The following is a 14,295-nucleotide window of genomic DNA, read 5'->3' as shown; positions in this document are numbered from 1 at the left end:
TCCAGATACTGATGTTCTTCTACAGGCTAATATGACAAGCATTCACACCATGCTTTGCAAGGCACAACTCAGATGGGCTGGCCATGTTGTGCGCATGTCCGATGATCGATCACCCAAGAAGATGCTCTATGGTGAATTACAACACGGCAAGCGATCTCTTGGAGGTCAAAAGAAGAGATTCAAAGACACCCTTAAGGCCTCCCTTAAGAACTGTAACATAGATCCTGGAAATTGGGAGAGAATTGCTGTTGATCGTTCCGCCTGGCGCAGACGAATACATGATGGTGCAATAGCCCACGAACAAAAGAGACTGTGTTATGTTGCAGAGAAACGTCTTCTTCGCAAGTCCAGGGCTGGTATCTTCTCTTCCTCCGGTCGGCAGTCCGATCTTTCATGTCCCCACTGTAACTGTCAATTTCAGGCTCGGATTGGACTAATCAGCCATCTCCGAACCCACCCCCAACTAAACTGATGACACTGGGTGGTCGATGGACGAACAGCAGTGGGGGGGGGGGGGGGGGGGGAAGAGGTCAAGCAGACCCTCGACCAAATTTTCAAATGTACTGTCAAGAGGCCTGAGTCACAGAAGAGCGGTTGTTTGAGGCTCTCCTGCGTTGGTTTCGTGGTCGGAAGTGGTTTTGTTCAAAGGGTCGGTATTGCTGTTGTCTGGTGAAGGTTGTGTCCCTGTGTCTTTGATAAGGTGTGTAACACTTCTTTCGATAAGGGGGGAGTGTACATCTCCAATGTGCATAAGGTGGTGCGCAAATCTTTACTAGAGTGCAGGGCCTTGTCGGTCCCTGCAGCAAACAGTTTCGCCTTGTCGAATGGCAGGTCCTCTACTCTGGCCTGGAGATCCTTAGGGACTCCCGCTGCTTGCAGCCAAGATGCACGTCTCATTACCACAGACGTTGCAGTGGACCTAGCCGCAGTATCTGCGGCATCTAGGACCATTTGTAGCACTATACAGGATATAGTGTATCCTTCTTTAATGATCGCATTAAGGATAGGTCTTTTGTCCTCTGCAATACTGTGCATAAGTTCTATTAGTTTCGTGTAAATGTCAAACTCGTGATTTGCAAGCAGTGCTATATAGTTGGCTATGCAGAGCTGGAGGGTTGATGAGGAGTACACTTTCCTCCCAAAAACATCCAGGCGTTTGTAATCTTTGTCCTGTGTATGTGCTTTGTGTTGTGGGTTTTTGGACCTTTGATTTGCAGCATCAACCACTAAAGAGTTGGGTTGAGGAGGTAGATAGGGAGGGTATGTCTAGACTGCATCCCTCTGTCGGCAGAGGGATGCAGATTAGACAGATCGACATTGCAAATGAGGCAGGGATTTAAATATCCTGTGCCTCATTTGCATAAAAAGGGCCACCACGTTTTGCCGACTCAGCACTTTTTCGGCAAAAGGCGACAGTCTAGAGGGGGATATGTCGAGAAAGAAAGCCTTTTTCGACAGATCCCTTATGCCACCCGCAAGGAGGTTTACAGGATCTGTCGAAAAAGGCTTTCTTTCTTGACAGATCCCCCTCTAGACTGCCACTTTTTGCAGACAAAGTGCCGAGTCGGCAAAACGCGGCGGCCATTTTTATGCAAATTAGGCACGGGATATTTAAATCCCTGCCTCATTTGCAATGTTGACCTGCCTGATCTGCATCCCTCTGCCGACAGAGGGATGCAGTCTACACCTACCCAGAAAGTCCATGCCTTTTGATGGAACAAAATACTTCCTATCGGCCTTTTTATTAGTTGGGGGGGCCATGGCTGGTGTTTGCCATACTTCATCAGCTACCTCGAGGATTGCTTCGTCTAGAGGCAGAGCAATTCTGGATTTTGCAGAGGGCTGCAGGTTCTTTAGGAGCTTGTGGGGTTTCTCCTGCACCTCTGACAAAACTACCTCCTGACTGATAGCCACTCTTTTGAATATGTCCTGGAATTGCTTGAGGTCATCACTAAGGCTGTGTCTAGACTACATGCCTCTGTCGGCAGAGGCATGTAGATTAGACACATAGGCAAAGTCAAATGAAGCCGCGATTTAAATGATCGCGGCTTCATTTACATTTACATGGCTGCCGCGCTGAGCCGACAAACAGCTGATCAGCTGTTTGTCGGCTCTCGCGCTAGTCTGAACGTTCCCCCTGTCGACATCAAAGCCCTTTGTCGGCAGCCCCGTTATTCCTCGTGGAATGAGGTTTACCGGGGCTGCCGACAAAGGGCTTTGATGTCGACAGGGGGAACGTCTAGACTAGCGCGCTGAGCGGACAAACAGCTGATCAGCTGTTTGTCCGCTCAGCGCGGCAGCCATGTAAATGTAAATGAAGCCGCGATCATTTAAATTGCGGCTTCATTTGCCTTTGCCAAAAAAAAAAAATCTACATGCCTCTGCCGACCCTAGGTGTTGGGTCATTTGGGATAACCACGTCATCAGGAACAGAGGAGGAGTTATCATTTGGTGCTATGTCAGATTGAGGATGAACCAACCATCCAGTGATCTGCCCTTCCTCTAGATCTGTGCGCTTGGATGGGGAATGCGATGGATCTGAGTGTATAGAGGGCAGTGACCTCTGTGCAGGTGTAGGAGGGGCAGTGGAGGTGTGTCGTGGTGCCCAGTAACGATATGGGGACCATCGGCTGTGATGGGTGTCATAGTACTGCCAATCAGTGTGCCACGGAGGATATTGATAATGTGGTAGTCTGTATGCCCCGTAAAGTGCATGTGCCCTATCTGGGGAGGAGTGTTGGGAGGAGAACATACTCATTGTACCCCCATGGTAGGCACTGAGCTGTGATAAGGCCAGTGAACGTGGCGAGCCCCTTATGGGTAATGGGGAGCGTGAACGGTGTCGTGCCGAAGGCTCAACAGGGGACACGGTCCTAGTCCTCCTGTCACGTCTTGGTGGCACTTGTGTTTTGCGCCCTGGGGAACGGCAGTGGGATGAAGGCTTATGGTCCGTTGCCTTGATAGTCAGCGCCTATGGTGGTGGCATGGGTGCAGTCATGACCCCAGGGGATCTGGGGTTAGTGTGGGATACTGGAGGGCAGCTGGAGCTAGCCCTGTCCGTTCTTGGTGCCCTTGGTGAAGATTGTGCCGGGGGTTCGCAGTGTGCCGGGGATTTTGATTTTGCCCGCAGCAACCCAGGTGCCATTAATGCCAGTGGTGCCTCTGTCACATCAGGGCCCTTCATAGGTGCCCTTTTTGATGGCTGGGTAGCTGGTTTCAACGGCTGTTTTGAGCGCGATTTTGAGCCTGTTATCGAGGAGGCTTGAGATTTTGCTGTGCCTGAGGTGCCCGGCTCATCTCCTTTACTAATTCTTGAGGGGAGAGAGCGGGTTGGTGAGGGTCTAGTTTCCAAGCGTGTTCTCTAAGGTGAAGGGCTGGAAGGTTTGTCCTGAGGAGAATTCATGCTCGAGCCCTTATTGCCCCCTTTATAGTTATCGGGGTCTAGGGCTCTATCAATAGGCAAGCTCTCGCTGTCAAGCTGTGGCAATGGACACATTTTTGTGGTACATGTGTGTCCCCCAAACAGCGTATAAATTCGCTGTGGGCATCAGAGGCTGGCATAGAGTCTTGGCATTTGCCACATCTTTTTTCTTTAGGAGAGTCTGGCATGTCTCCCAGGGGAGGACTGTGCCACCTATAATTGTATGAGCAGGGCTGACTGCTTCTGGTTTGCTGGGGTTTTTTGTTTGCTGTGGCTTGCTGCTGCGCAGCGGTAAAGGCTGCTGGTGGCTTTTTTGGGGGGGGGGGGCTATTTAAAAAGAGAAAGGAGTCCTAAGTGCCTCAGGACTATCTATCTATCTTCAAGTGCTTCTAATTTGTCTTGCAGAGCACCCTGAGGAGGAGAGAATTGAGCTCCGTCCGTAGCCGACAGTGGTGAAGGAGGAAGTGAGAAGCAGACTGAATGCGCTACTTTAAAGGAGGGAACGCTGCTCTCCGCTTGTGCATGCGCAGCCCACCTGAGCACTGCTCTGAAAGTCTCCGATCCGTGGTGCCGGGAAGAACCCAACACCAACAGTGGAGCACCCACGGGGATATCACTCGAAGAACAGCTGATCGCTGTCCTTTTTATAATAGCTGTAAACATATCTAAAGAATGATCAGGTTCCTCCTTCTGCCTCCCCCATCATCTTCTTCAGATGAAACATGCCCCATTTTTTTAGCTTTTTCTCATAGGTCAGGTTTTCTAAATCTTCCATGTTTATTACTTTCTTTTAGGAAAAAAGTAGATAAGTTGGAAAGAGTTCAAAGTATGGTGTTCAGAAGCAGTCTCAACACTCCAAATGAGATCTTACCAGATCCCAACAGAACAGGTCAATTACCTTCTATACCTTACATGACACTAATGTTAATACACATCTGATTGTAGCCTTTATTTTAACTGTATCACACTGACTCATTCAATTTGTGGTCCAGTGTAAACCCCCCACCCTTTATTTTTTTCAGTAGTACTACTGCTTAGCCAGTTACTAATTTTTTTCACTTGCACATTTGACTTTTCCTTCTTAAGTACAGGTTGAACCTCCCTGGCCCACCATCCTCAGGACCAGACTGGTCCTGAACCAAGGAATTTGCCAGACCAGCAGAGGTCAATTCTGGCCCCTCTTCTGTCACTTGCTGAGGGGCTCTGCTCTGGCCACAGCGGAGGGGCTGGCACTGACAGAGGGGATGAGGGGGCACCTGGGGGAAAGGGCAGGGTGGTTGCGGAGCCCCACGGCCAGGAGCATATCCCCACAGACACCAGGCTACACTTCCAGCCCCTGGCCGAAGGGCTGCCCTTGTGGCCCCCATAGGGTTGGCAGGTGTCCAGTTTTCGCCCAGACAGTCCATTATTTCTGGCCCCTGTCCGGTAAAAAAAACCCCAGAAAATACCTCACATGTAAAATGTCCGGTATTTTCTGTTTTTCTTGGACAGAAGGCTGGCAGGGACATTGTTCCCCTGCTGCATCTGGCGCAGGTGGGGGGGAAGTGAGGAGCATGAGGATTCTTAAAGGCGCAGCAACCTTTTTTTGTTCTCCTGGTTTTTTTTTTTGCTCAATCAAGTTTTTTTCCTGCCATGTTCAGGATTTTTGGTGAAAGCATCTGGCAAGCCTAGGCCCCTGCTGCCAGCTGCAGGGCTTCACTGCTGGCCATAGGGCTGCACTCCCAGCCCCCTGCTGTAGGACGCTGCAGTTGCCCTGCTTCTTCCCGACACCTGCCCCCCCCCCCCCCCCCCCGTCACCACACCTCCTCCCTCCCTCCCTCAGCTTGAATATTGCAAACAGGTCATTCACAATGTTCTGGAAGCTCTGGGAGGGTGGGGCCCCCAGGCTTTTTCCCGTGAATGCTCCAGGTCCAGAGCACCCACGAATGCTGGACCAGGGATGTTGCCGAATGAGGGAAGCCCAGTTTATAAAGTCCAACCTGTATAATATTTCACACTTGTCTTTATTGAATTTTACCTTGATGATGTCAGACTAAGTCTCCAATTTGCCAAGGTAATTTTGAATTTGAATCCTATCTTCCAAAGTGTTAGCAACGCTTCCCAGCTTGGTGTCGACAGCAAATTTTACAAGCATACTCTCTAGTCCATTATTTAATTCTTTAATGAAAATGACCCAGGACAGACCACAGTGAGACCCTACTAGATGTGTCCCCTCAGTTGAACAGCTAATCATCAATAACTACTCTGTGTATGGTGTTTCAACCACTTTTGCACACTTCTTACAGTAATATAGTCTAAACCACACTTACCTAGTTTACTTATGGGTATGTCTACACTTGCACCCTAGTTCAAACTAGGGATGCAAATGTAGGCGTTCAAGATAGTCAATGAAGCGGGGATTTAAATATCACGATTATTAGCATGATCTCGCCGGCGCATTACTCCGATCAACAGCTGTTTCGAAAGTGAAAGTGCGCACCGGGACATGTTAGTTCGAACCAAACCCCTTGCTTCGAACTAATGTTACTCCTCATTTTAGACATACCCTATGAGAATGTCATGCAGAACTGTCAAAAGCCTCAAAAATCCAGCACCGGCTCTTGCCTGCTCCCCCTCGCTGCCTCTGTAGGGAGGTCCACGGAGCCGGTACACGCAGGGAGCTTGTGTGAAAGCCGGCTTCTTGCATGTATTGGCTCCAACCTGCCCCCCTCACCCTCCATGCTGCTGCTTCTCTATCAGAGGCAGCAGCAAGGGGGTGGGGGGCAGGCAGATCCAGTGCTCGTGGGGAGCCTGCTTAAAGCCAGTTCCTCATGGCTTTGTTAATATTGCATTAAGTATCTGGTCACAATGTAGCTCTTTAGTGAAGAATGAAGCAAAAATAGAAACACCTCAATCTTTTTGATATCGTTCATTATCAACTCTCAATATTGTCCGTGATCACCTCTCCTCCTTCCCCACTAAGCAGAGGACCTACACATTCTTTCATTTTTTTTGCTCCTAGTGTATCTACAGAAGAACCTCTTATTGTTTTACTGCTCTTGCTTGATGCCACTCATTTTGTGCCTTAGCCTTTCTGGTTTTGTCCCTACATGCTTATGCTTATGCTTTTCTTTTGTCCTCATCCAGAGCAACCTATGCATGTTTCCACTTTTTGATTTTCAGGTTATTAAAGAGCTCCCAATGGAGTCACAATGGCTTCTTACTATTTTTCCCATCTTTCCTTTGCAGCATCCAGATATTTTGCTGTTGTGCCGCGAATATTAAAACTAGGGTAACAACAACAAAAAAACAACAACAACAAAAAATAGGGAAAAGACCAAAAGAATGCTCTGAAATTAAAAGCACTGAAAAAAAAATGTTAAACTGGGGAAGAAAAAGAAAAAGATAAAAATGTCTGGATTTTGAAGCACATCTACACAGTTACGGGCATTAATTTATAACTCACATTCCACATGACCCAGAAAAATTGGCTAATTCATCATTCAATTGATTTATCTCATCTTCAAAACGTACTTCTCTCCACACACACTCTTTTAAATACATCTATTAAGTAAATAAGTATGGAAATACAACCTTTGAGGATTGTCGGTCATAACATGTTTTTCATATGCTTGGATCCCACAATCCATAAATGCATTTCAATACTTAGTGACAAGACTCAAAATGAGTAACATTTCCTGTTTGAGACTGTTGAACATGAATAGAAGAGAATGTAATCACCTGCTGTGCATATCGTAAAGACTACTTGAACTGAGTCAAAGAAGAAGAACATGACTAGAAGAGAAACAGACGCTCCAATGGGAAGGAACAGTGCTTGGGCAGAATCGATGGTCTGGATACCTGCAGAAAAAAAGAACATAACAGGCTTCATTTATAGGATTTCTCAGCACACAATATAATATCCTATTTAGATCCTCTCCTGATCTGTTTTTGCAGTCCATCTCCCAAACATATCCAAGGACTCTATAGTGAATTGTAAGATATCCATTTACTTTCAAGGAAATACATCAGGGCCCAGCTACAATACTGAATGTAAAGCTGGTTCTTCAACTAAGACTTACGACTCCTTGATAGGGATTGGGTAAGGCACAGCAGCAAATTTAGCCTGTTCTGTGGAGCCCAAGGACAGGGATGGGTGGGGAATGACGGCAGTCTGTGCTCAGGATGTTTTTTGTGACTGTCAAGAAATGACAGCAAGTATAGCATGAATTGTGGTAGTTTAATTCCCAATCCCATCTCAGGTTTACTATACTATTTACCTTCATCTAGACAAAAATCAGTGATGTCTAAGATTATGTTGGAGTTCTAAAACTAGTCAAGGCAACAAAGTAAGATGTTCTTTAGCATGGGCTAAACTGAATTAAAGCTTGCTTTAACTTGACCAGGTTAGAACTTCCCTGGTACACACTTTCCTGTGTAAGCTTGCTCAGTCTAACACCGCAGCTTCAAATCCTGCTGGAAAGAAGCCCACTCTGCTCCCTTGAGCAGTCCTGGACAAGGGAGTTTGCCAGACCAGGGGAGGTCAGGCCTCCAGGCTCTCCCAGGGCTCCCCTCCTGACCGCTGCCTCAGGAGAACCTGGAGTCCTGACCTCTGGCCCACCTGCCTGGCTCTGCTGCTCCCAGCCTGCTTGCAGGGCTCTGCTCTCTGCCCTCAGTCACCCTGGCCCCTGTATGGTGGTCTGGACTTCCCTCCCCTTGCCTCACAGGATGATCCCTGTAGTCATTGTGCAAAGAACTATTTGCCACATCCACTGCGGCCTGGAGAGTTGTCCTTGCAACAAACTTCCCTTCATTTAGGATGGCCTGGAAGCAGACTTTATACTGCTGGGGTAGTTTGTGATATCTGCCAACTTGCTATAGATAACCAAGTTGTACTTGGTGAACACAGCCAAGTAATTGGAAATGCAAAATAGGCGGGTGGCAGACAAGATGACTTTGCAACCCAAAAGGTCCAGTCATTTACCCTCATCATCTGCCAGTGTGAAACATGGTCAGGGCTTAACATTGAGCCAGAGCTGTCCAGAGAGGAGCTCCAGTAAATCTTTTCAAACCTGCTGGAACCCCAATTTGCCTCCTGTGGGGCAGAAGCCCCAGAGCTCCAGGAAATGCCCTGAGAGTGAATGTTGTTGCTGGGTCCATTTCATTGCTTCCCGAATGAGTGAATAGGAGGGGGAGTGGAGAAGGGCAAGAGAAGAGAAACTCAGACCCTGTTCCTCTGCTTCATTGGGGGTGGGTGGGCGGGTTCCTGGAGTGCACCATACAGTCTGTGCTGGTTGAAGAATGGCACCATTGATTGCTACAGCCACTCTGGCTGGTACCAAGGCATGCAAGATATGCAGCTGGTGCTGTTTGTCTTGTACTTCTGCCAGTGAGATGTGAAGGGCATCCATCACGTTTACGTATCAATTCTTGAAATTGGTGGCAGTCATCCAGGGCTAAAGAGGGAGTCAAAGACACAGAGACAATGAGGGGAATCATTTGGCTGCAGCAATACTGTCAGGGTTGGACTAAGTGATGCACCCTCCAACATTAGTTCTCAACGCCTACTTGATGATGGTCGAAGGGACAAGATTGGAGACTCCTCACAAGTGGAGCAGGAAGGTTCTGACAGCAGATACTGTGGGCATGAAACTCAATAAAAGGCCAACCAAGCGGATCCAAAGGTTGCTGCAGAGGTCCCCAAGGAGCAGGGTCCTTAGCTGAGCAAAGGGAAGATACAGCCATCCAGTCAGCAGGATCTTAAACCAGCAGTGTGTGTGTGTACGCACGCACGAGTGCACAGATCCTGCATTCCACCAGATGCTGATAAATCAGAGCCTAGTTCAAATGGTGGTGCCCTATGGACTGGCCACAACCAAAGGAGCCATTGGGGAGCAGCGAGGGACACAGCTCAAAAGGAGGCAAGACTAATATAGGGGAGTGTACTCTGCTAGGAGGAAAAGGAATTTGAAGACATGAAGACCTCCCTCTCTGCCAAGGCAGAGTTCACAAGACTCAGGGGCTGATTTGAATCTCTCCAGTATCAGCAGTATGTGATCCACAGTCTGAAATGGAGCCAGAACGGAGAACTGCCTCAGAACCAAAGGTTCCTTTGACATCAGCAGTGCTGACCTGAAAGGAGTTTGCAGCTTGGTGGACCGAACTGATGGATGGATCTGACATCCTGTGTGGCTTCCTATCAAGCTTGTGAGCCTTGAAAATAACTGATCTTTGTGGCCAGAACTGGTAGATGGAGAGCATCCTTTTTGGGTCTGGAGAAATACTTACTGCCATGACTGCACATGCTTCCGTGCCTCAAGACTAGGCCATGACACAGGGTCCATAGCACTGATACCAGCAGAACTGGAGTCATGCTCCATGTTAGGAGGTGTGATTGTCAACTAATCAAGCTGATGTACCGGGGATGGGAAGGGGAGCCTGAATCCAACTGTAGCTTCATGGTGCCCTCCATGAGGTGCTTCTTGAGACAGAGCCCTGCCTCCTTGGAAACAGCTTGGGAAGGGGAGGAAGATATGGCACTGAGATGCAATATGGGCTTCCCATACGAAGTAAAGGTGAACAAGTGAAGGTCAGCGGTGAAGAGCTTAAACTCTGATGTCTGTGGCATAATCCAGTGCCCAGCCATGAGTGCTGGGGCAAAAATGGAAGCCATTGGGGCGGGGGCGGGGGGGGGGGGGGGGACGACACACGCATGAGCAGTAAAACAGCATCCCAAATTCCTTAAAATCCAAAAAATTACTACTGCTAACACAAAAAACTACTGCAAAATAACAAAATAATAATAATATGCAGAAATAAGTTTTTTTCTGTGTTTTAGAAAATGTGTCACAAGAGACAAAAGAACGGAAAAGGCTCCAACTCGGATCACATGACGGTGAGAAAGAACTAGTGGTGCAGTTGGTCTGTCACACACCCTTTATCGCTTCATATGAAACCATGAGGTGGAAGCAAGGGCACACCAGACACCATCAGACACCACTAATTTTTAAAATCTCCAGCTCTGGACACACAATGCTATGCCCCCATATTTTTATGGAACTATGTTCCTGAATGCATAACTTGAATATGCTTTATGCAAAATGGGACAAATAACAGATCATTCAAGAACTTGAGATCCCCTGAATGTATATGAGGAAGTTACTCACCTTGTGCACTAATGACGGTTCTTCAAGATGCGTGTCCCTATGAGTGCTCCACTGTTGGTGTCAGGTCATCCCGGTGCTGCAGATCGGAGTTTTCCCTAGCAGTAGCCAGCATGCGTGTCAAGCACTTCATGCCGTTCACGCCTTTCCCTTTGCACGTGCAGTCTGGCTTCCACCAGTTCCTCATGTCCACCCAAGTATCTGAAATAAATAATTACAGAAGCGGGGAGGAGGGTGAGTAGTGGAGCACCTATGGGGGGACACATCTTGAACCGTCGTTACTGCACAAGGTGAGTAACTTCCTCCTTTTCTTTGAGTGATGTCCCCATGGGTGCTCCACTGTTGGTGACTTTGTAGCAGTACTCGAGAACACAAGGCAGGCGGGTCTCGGAGTCACCGTTTAATAGCTGTTGATAGCACTGCCGAGGCTACTGATGTATCGTTAGTTAGGTGTTCAGAGATAGCATGATGTTGCACAAAGGCATGGTTTGAGGACGATGTGGCCACACAGCAAGCATCCTGGAGGGGAACGTCTCGCAGCAAAGCTGTGGATGTTGCTACAGCTCTTGCGGAATGAGCCCTGGGTATTCCTGGAAGTGGCTCATTTTAGATGGTGGAACACTGGGCCTAGAAATGCATTGGGATGAAACTGGTTCACCCTTGGAGCACTCTGCTATGGAAACTAATAATCATTGCAACCTGCAAAAAGACCATGTTCTGTCTATGTAAAAAGCGAGTGCTCTGCGCACGTCCACGGTATGAAGAACAGCATCTTGCTGGGATGCATGTGGTTTAGGATAAAAGGATGGAAGAATGATTGGTTCATTGACGTGGAAGTTGGAGCACACCTTCAGTATGAAAGAAGGGTGAGGTTGCAATATTACATTGTTCTTATTAAAGATAGTATATGGTGGTACTGCCATGAGGGCCACAAGCTCACTGACTCTGCGGGCGGATGTTATGGCGAGCAGAAAGACCACCTTGATATTCATCATTGAAAGTGGACACACAGCCAGTGGTTTGAATGGGGGTTGGGTAAGAGCATCCAGCACCATTTCAAGGTTCCACGCCAGTGGTGGTGTCCTGTGTGGCAGATTAAGGTTGCACAAGCCCTTGATGAACCTCTTTGTGATAGGGTGTGTGAATACTGAAGAGCCATCTATCAAGTTGCGGAAGGCAGTGATTGCTGCCAGGTGGACTTTAAGGGAGGCAAGGGCCAAGCCAGATTGTTTTAAGAGAAGGATATATTCTAACATTTCGTGTAAAGGTGCTGAGTATGGGTCAAGATGTTTGCTATTGCACCAGGACACAAATCTACACCATTTTTTAAGGTAAGTGGAATGTGTGATGTGCTTCCTGCTATGCATCAACACTTCTTTAACATGGTTTGAGCAATGCATTTCAAATTTGTGGAACCAACAAGGAGCCAGGCTGTCCGATGCAGAACATAGGGCTGAGGGTATAGCAGCCTTCTGCGGTTCTGTGTCAGTAGGTTGTGGCATTTGGGGAGGGGATAGGGTGATCGGGGAGACATCCGAGAGAGATAAGAAAATCGCGTTTGCCGTGCCCAGGAGGGTGCTACGAATATCACTATCGCCCCGTCTCTGTTGATCTTCTCAAGAACTTTTGGAATAAGAGGAGTTAGTGGGAACACGTAAAGTAGAGGGCCCCTTCAGTTGAGGAGAAAGACAGTGATCTGGGGCTAACTCCGGCCCTGGTAGGACTCGATACTGGAAATGTTCTGATTAGGGCTGTCAGGGTATGTCTACACTGCAGGTGTGCAAGAGAATCAAGGGGGTCCACTGAGACCCCCGACCCTGAGCCCTGAGCTTACAATGGCCGTCCTAGGTCAGACCAAAGGTCCATCTAGCCCAGTAGCCTGTCTGCCGACAGCAGCCAACCCTAGGGACCCTGGAGGGGATGGACCGAAGACAGTGACCAAGCCATTTGTCTCGTGCCATCCCTCTCCAGCCTTCCACAAACTTTGGGCAGGGACACCACTCCTACCCCCTGGCTAATAGCACTCCATGGACCCAGCCTCCATGACTTGATCTCACTTCCCTTTAAACTCTGTTCCAGTTCTAGCCTTCACAGCCTCCTGCAGCAAGGAGTTCCACAGGTTGACTCTTTGCTTTGTGAAGAACAACTTTCTCTTACTAGTTTGAAGCCTGCTACCCATTCCTTTCCTTTGGTGTCCTCTAGTCCTTCTTTATGGGAACTAATGAAGAACTTTTCTGTATGCACCCTCTCCACCCAACTCCTGCTTTTAGAGACCTCTATCCTGTCCCCCCTCCGTCTCCTCTTTTCTAAGCTGAAAAGTCCCAGTCTCTTTAGCCTCTCTTCATATGGGACCTGTTCCCAATCCCTGATCATTTTAGTTGCCCTCCCCTCTCCCACCCTCTCTCTTCCCCTCTCCCACCTCCTTTTCCCAGTCTCCCCCAGTTTTGTTCAATAAAGACAGATTCCATTTTGGAAGACGCGTTATCTTTATTTTGTACATCAAGAAGAGGGGCTAGGGAAGGGTAAGTGGAAGGAGGTGAGGGAGGAATGGGGCACGAGCCCCCGATGGGGAGGACTGGGCTGGCTCTGCAGGCTTCTGGGGGTGGAAGCTCTCCTGCAGCCCCCCAATTGCCCCCTCTCCCCAGATGGCAGCCTGCGGCAAGTGCAACCGGGCTGATGGCCGAGTGCTGTGATGTGCCCAGTGTGGGCACTCAGGGCACTCCAAGCCAGGACTGCTTTGCAAGCGGGGCACCCCTTAGAACTGTCTGTCCGGGGTGGGGGTGGGGTCCCTTTAAGCACAGCCCTCGGCTAGCCTGAGACAGCAGCTCCACGCTCTAAGTCCTCCTCTGATGCCCTGCCGGCACTGCTTCCGGCCATCCTTAACCCAGGTTCAGGGTCCACTTAATGTGGACATGCTAGTTCGAATTAGCAAAACGCTAATTCGAACTAGTTTTTTAGTCTGGATCCGTTAGTTCGAATTAGCTTAGTTTGAATTAACTGAGGACATTACCTGAAATAAGGACTAGGGTGAGAAATTATGATTTGTAAGAATTTCTCTTTGTGTATTAGGTAGGGATTTGAATAGTTAACTGTAACTGGTAAACCAGTTAACTGGTGGGGACTGTAGCAGCTCCCTGCCCATGGCGGGCAGGAGGCTGCTCCAGCCCAGCAGGGCCCAACCCCACCCTCACTGAGGTGGCCCCCAACTAAAACACCTCACTCCTCTGGTGCTCCAGCCCCATGGGGAGGGAGGACTGAGGTTCAAGGCCTCAGGCCAGCTTAACTCTTCTGGGATTCCAGGCCTAATGCATTTTGTGGGGCCCCCCATGGCTCTGGGGTGGGGCCAAAAATGAAGGGTTCATTGTGCGGGACTGGGCTGCCAGTGAGCGGGATAGCAGTGGGTGGCAGGATATCGGTGGGAGGTGGGGTGCAGGAGTGGGCTGGGGGGTAGGGTGTCCAGCCAGGGAGGAGGTACAGGAGCAAGGGAGAGTGCACAAGCTCACCAACCAGTTGCTACGTGTGCCAACCCCACCCCGGCCGCTACGCCCTACCACCAGCTTGCTCCTGCACCCTCACCCCTCCTGCATCCTACACCTCACACCCTCACCCCCTCCTGCACCCCACCTCCCACCCAGATCCTGCATCCCCATCCATATCCCACTCACTGGCAGAGATGGGGGGGGGGGGGTGTGTGTGCACGGCTCCCGCCTCCCTGGAGTATGGGGGAGGCTG

At 49.1% G+C, this 14,295-nt stretch overlaps 1 protein-coding gene across 4 annotated transcripts in view; it reads right to left on the bottom strand.

Moving 5' to 3' along the window:
• The window catches only part of LOC102447871 (signal peptide peptidase-like 3), a 139,249-nt gene that overhangs the window by 91,864 nt on the left and 33,090 nt on the right, over positions 1–14,295 (bottom strand). For 3 of the 4 annotated variants that reach the window (XM_075915773.1, XM_075915769.1, XM_075915772.1), the window contains exon 3: positions 7,142–7,261. The exons of the other annotated variant lie outside the window; for it this stretch is intronic. In XM_075915773.1, the coding sequence (XP_075771888.1) occupies positions 7,142–7,261 (120 nt within the window). The remainder of the gene's footprint in view (positions 1–7,141; positions 7,262–14,295) is intronic. 4 annotated transcript variants of the gene reach the window in all.

The sequence above is a fragment of the Pelodiscus sinensis genome, unplaced genomic scaffold (assembly GCF_049634645.1).
Source record: "Pelodiscus sinensis isolate JC-2024 unplaced genomic scaffold, ASM4963464v1 ctg66, whole genome shotgun sequence".
Lineage (NCBI taxonomy): Eukaryota > Metazoa > Chordata > Testudines > Trionychidae > Pelodiscus > Pelodiscus sinensis.
Note: the sequence above shows the minus strand (reverse complement) of the source record. Positions and strands in the feature narration are given on the sequence as shown.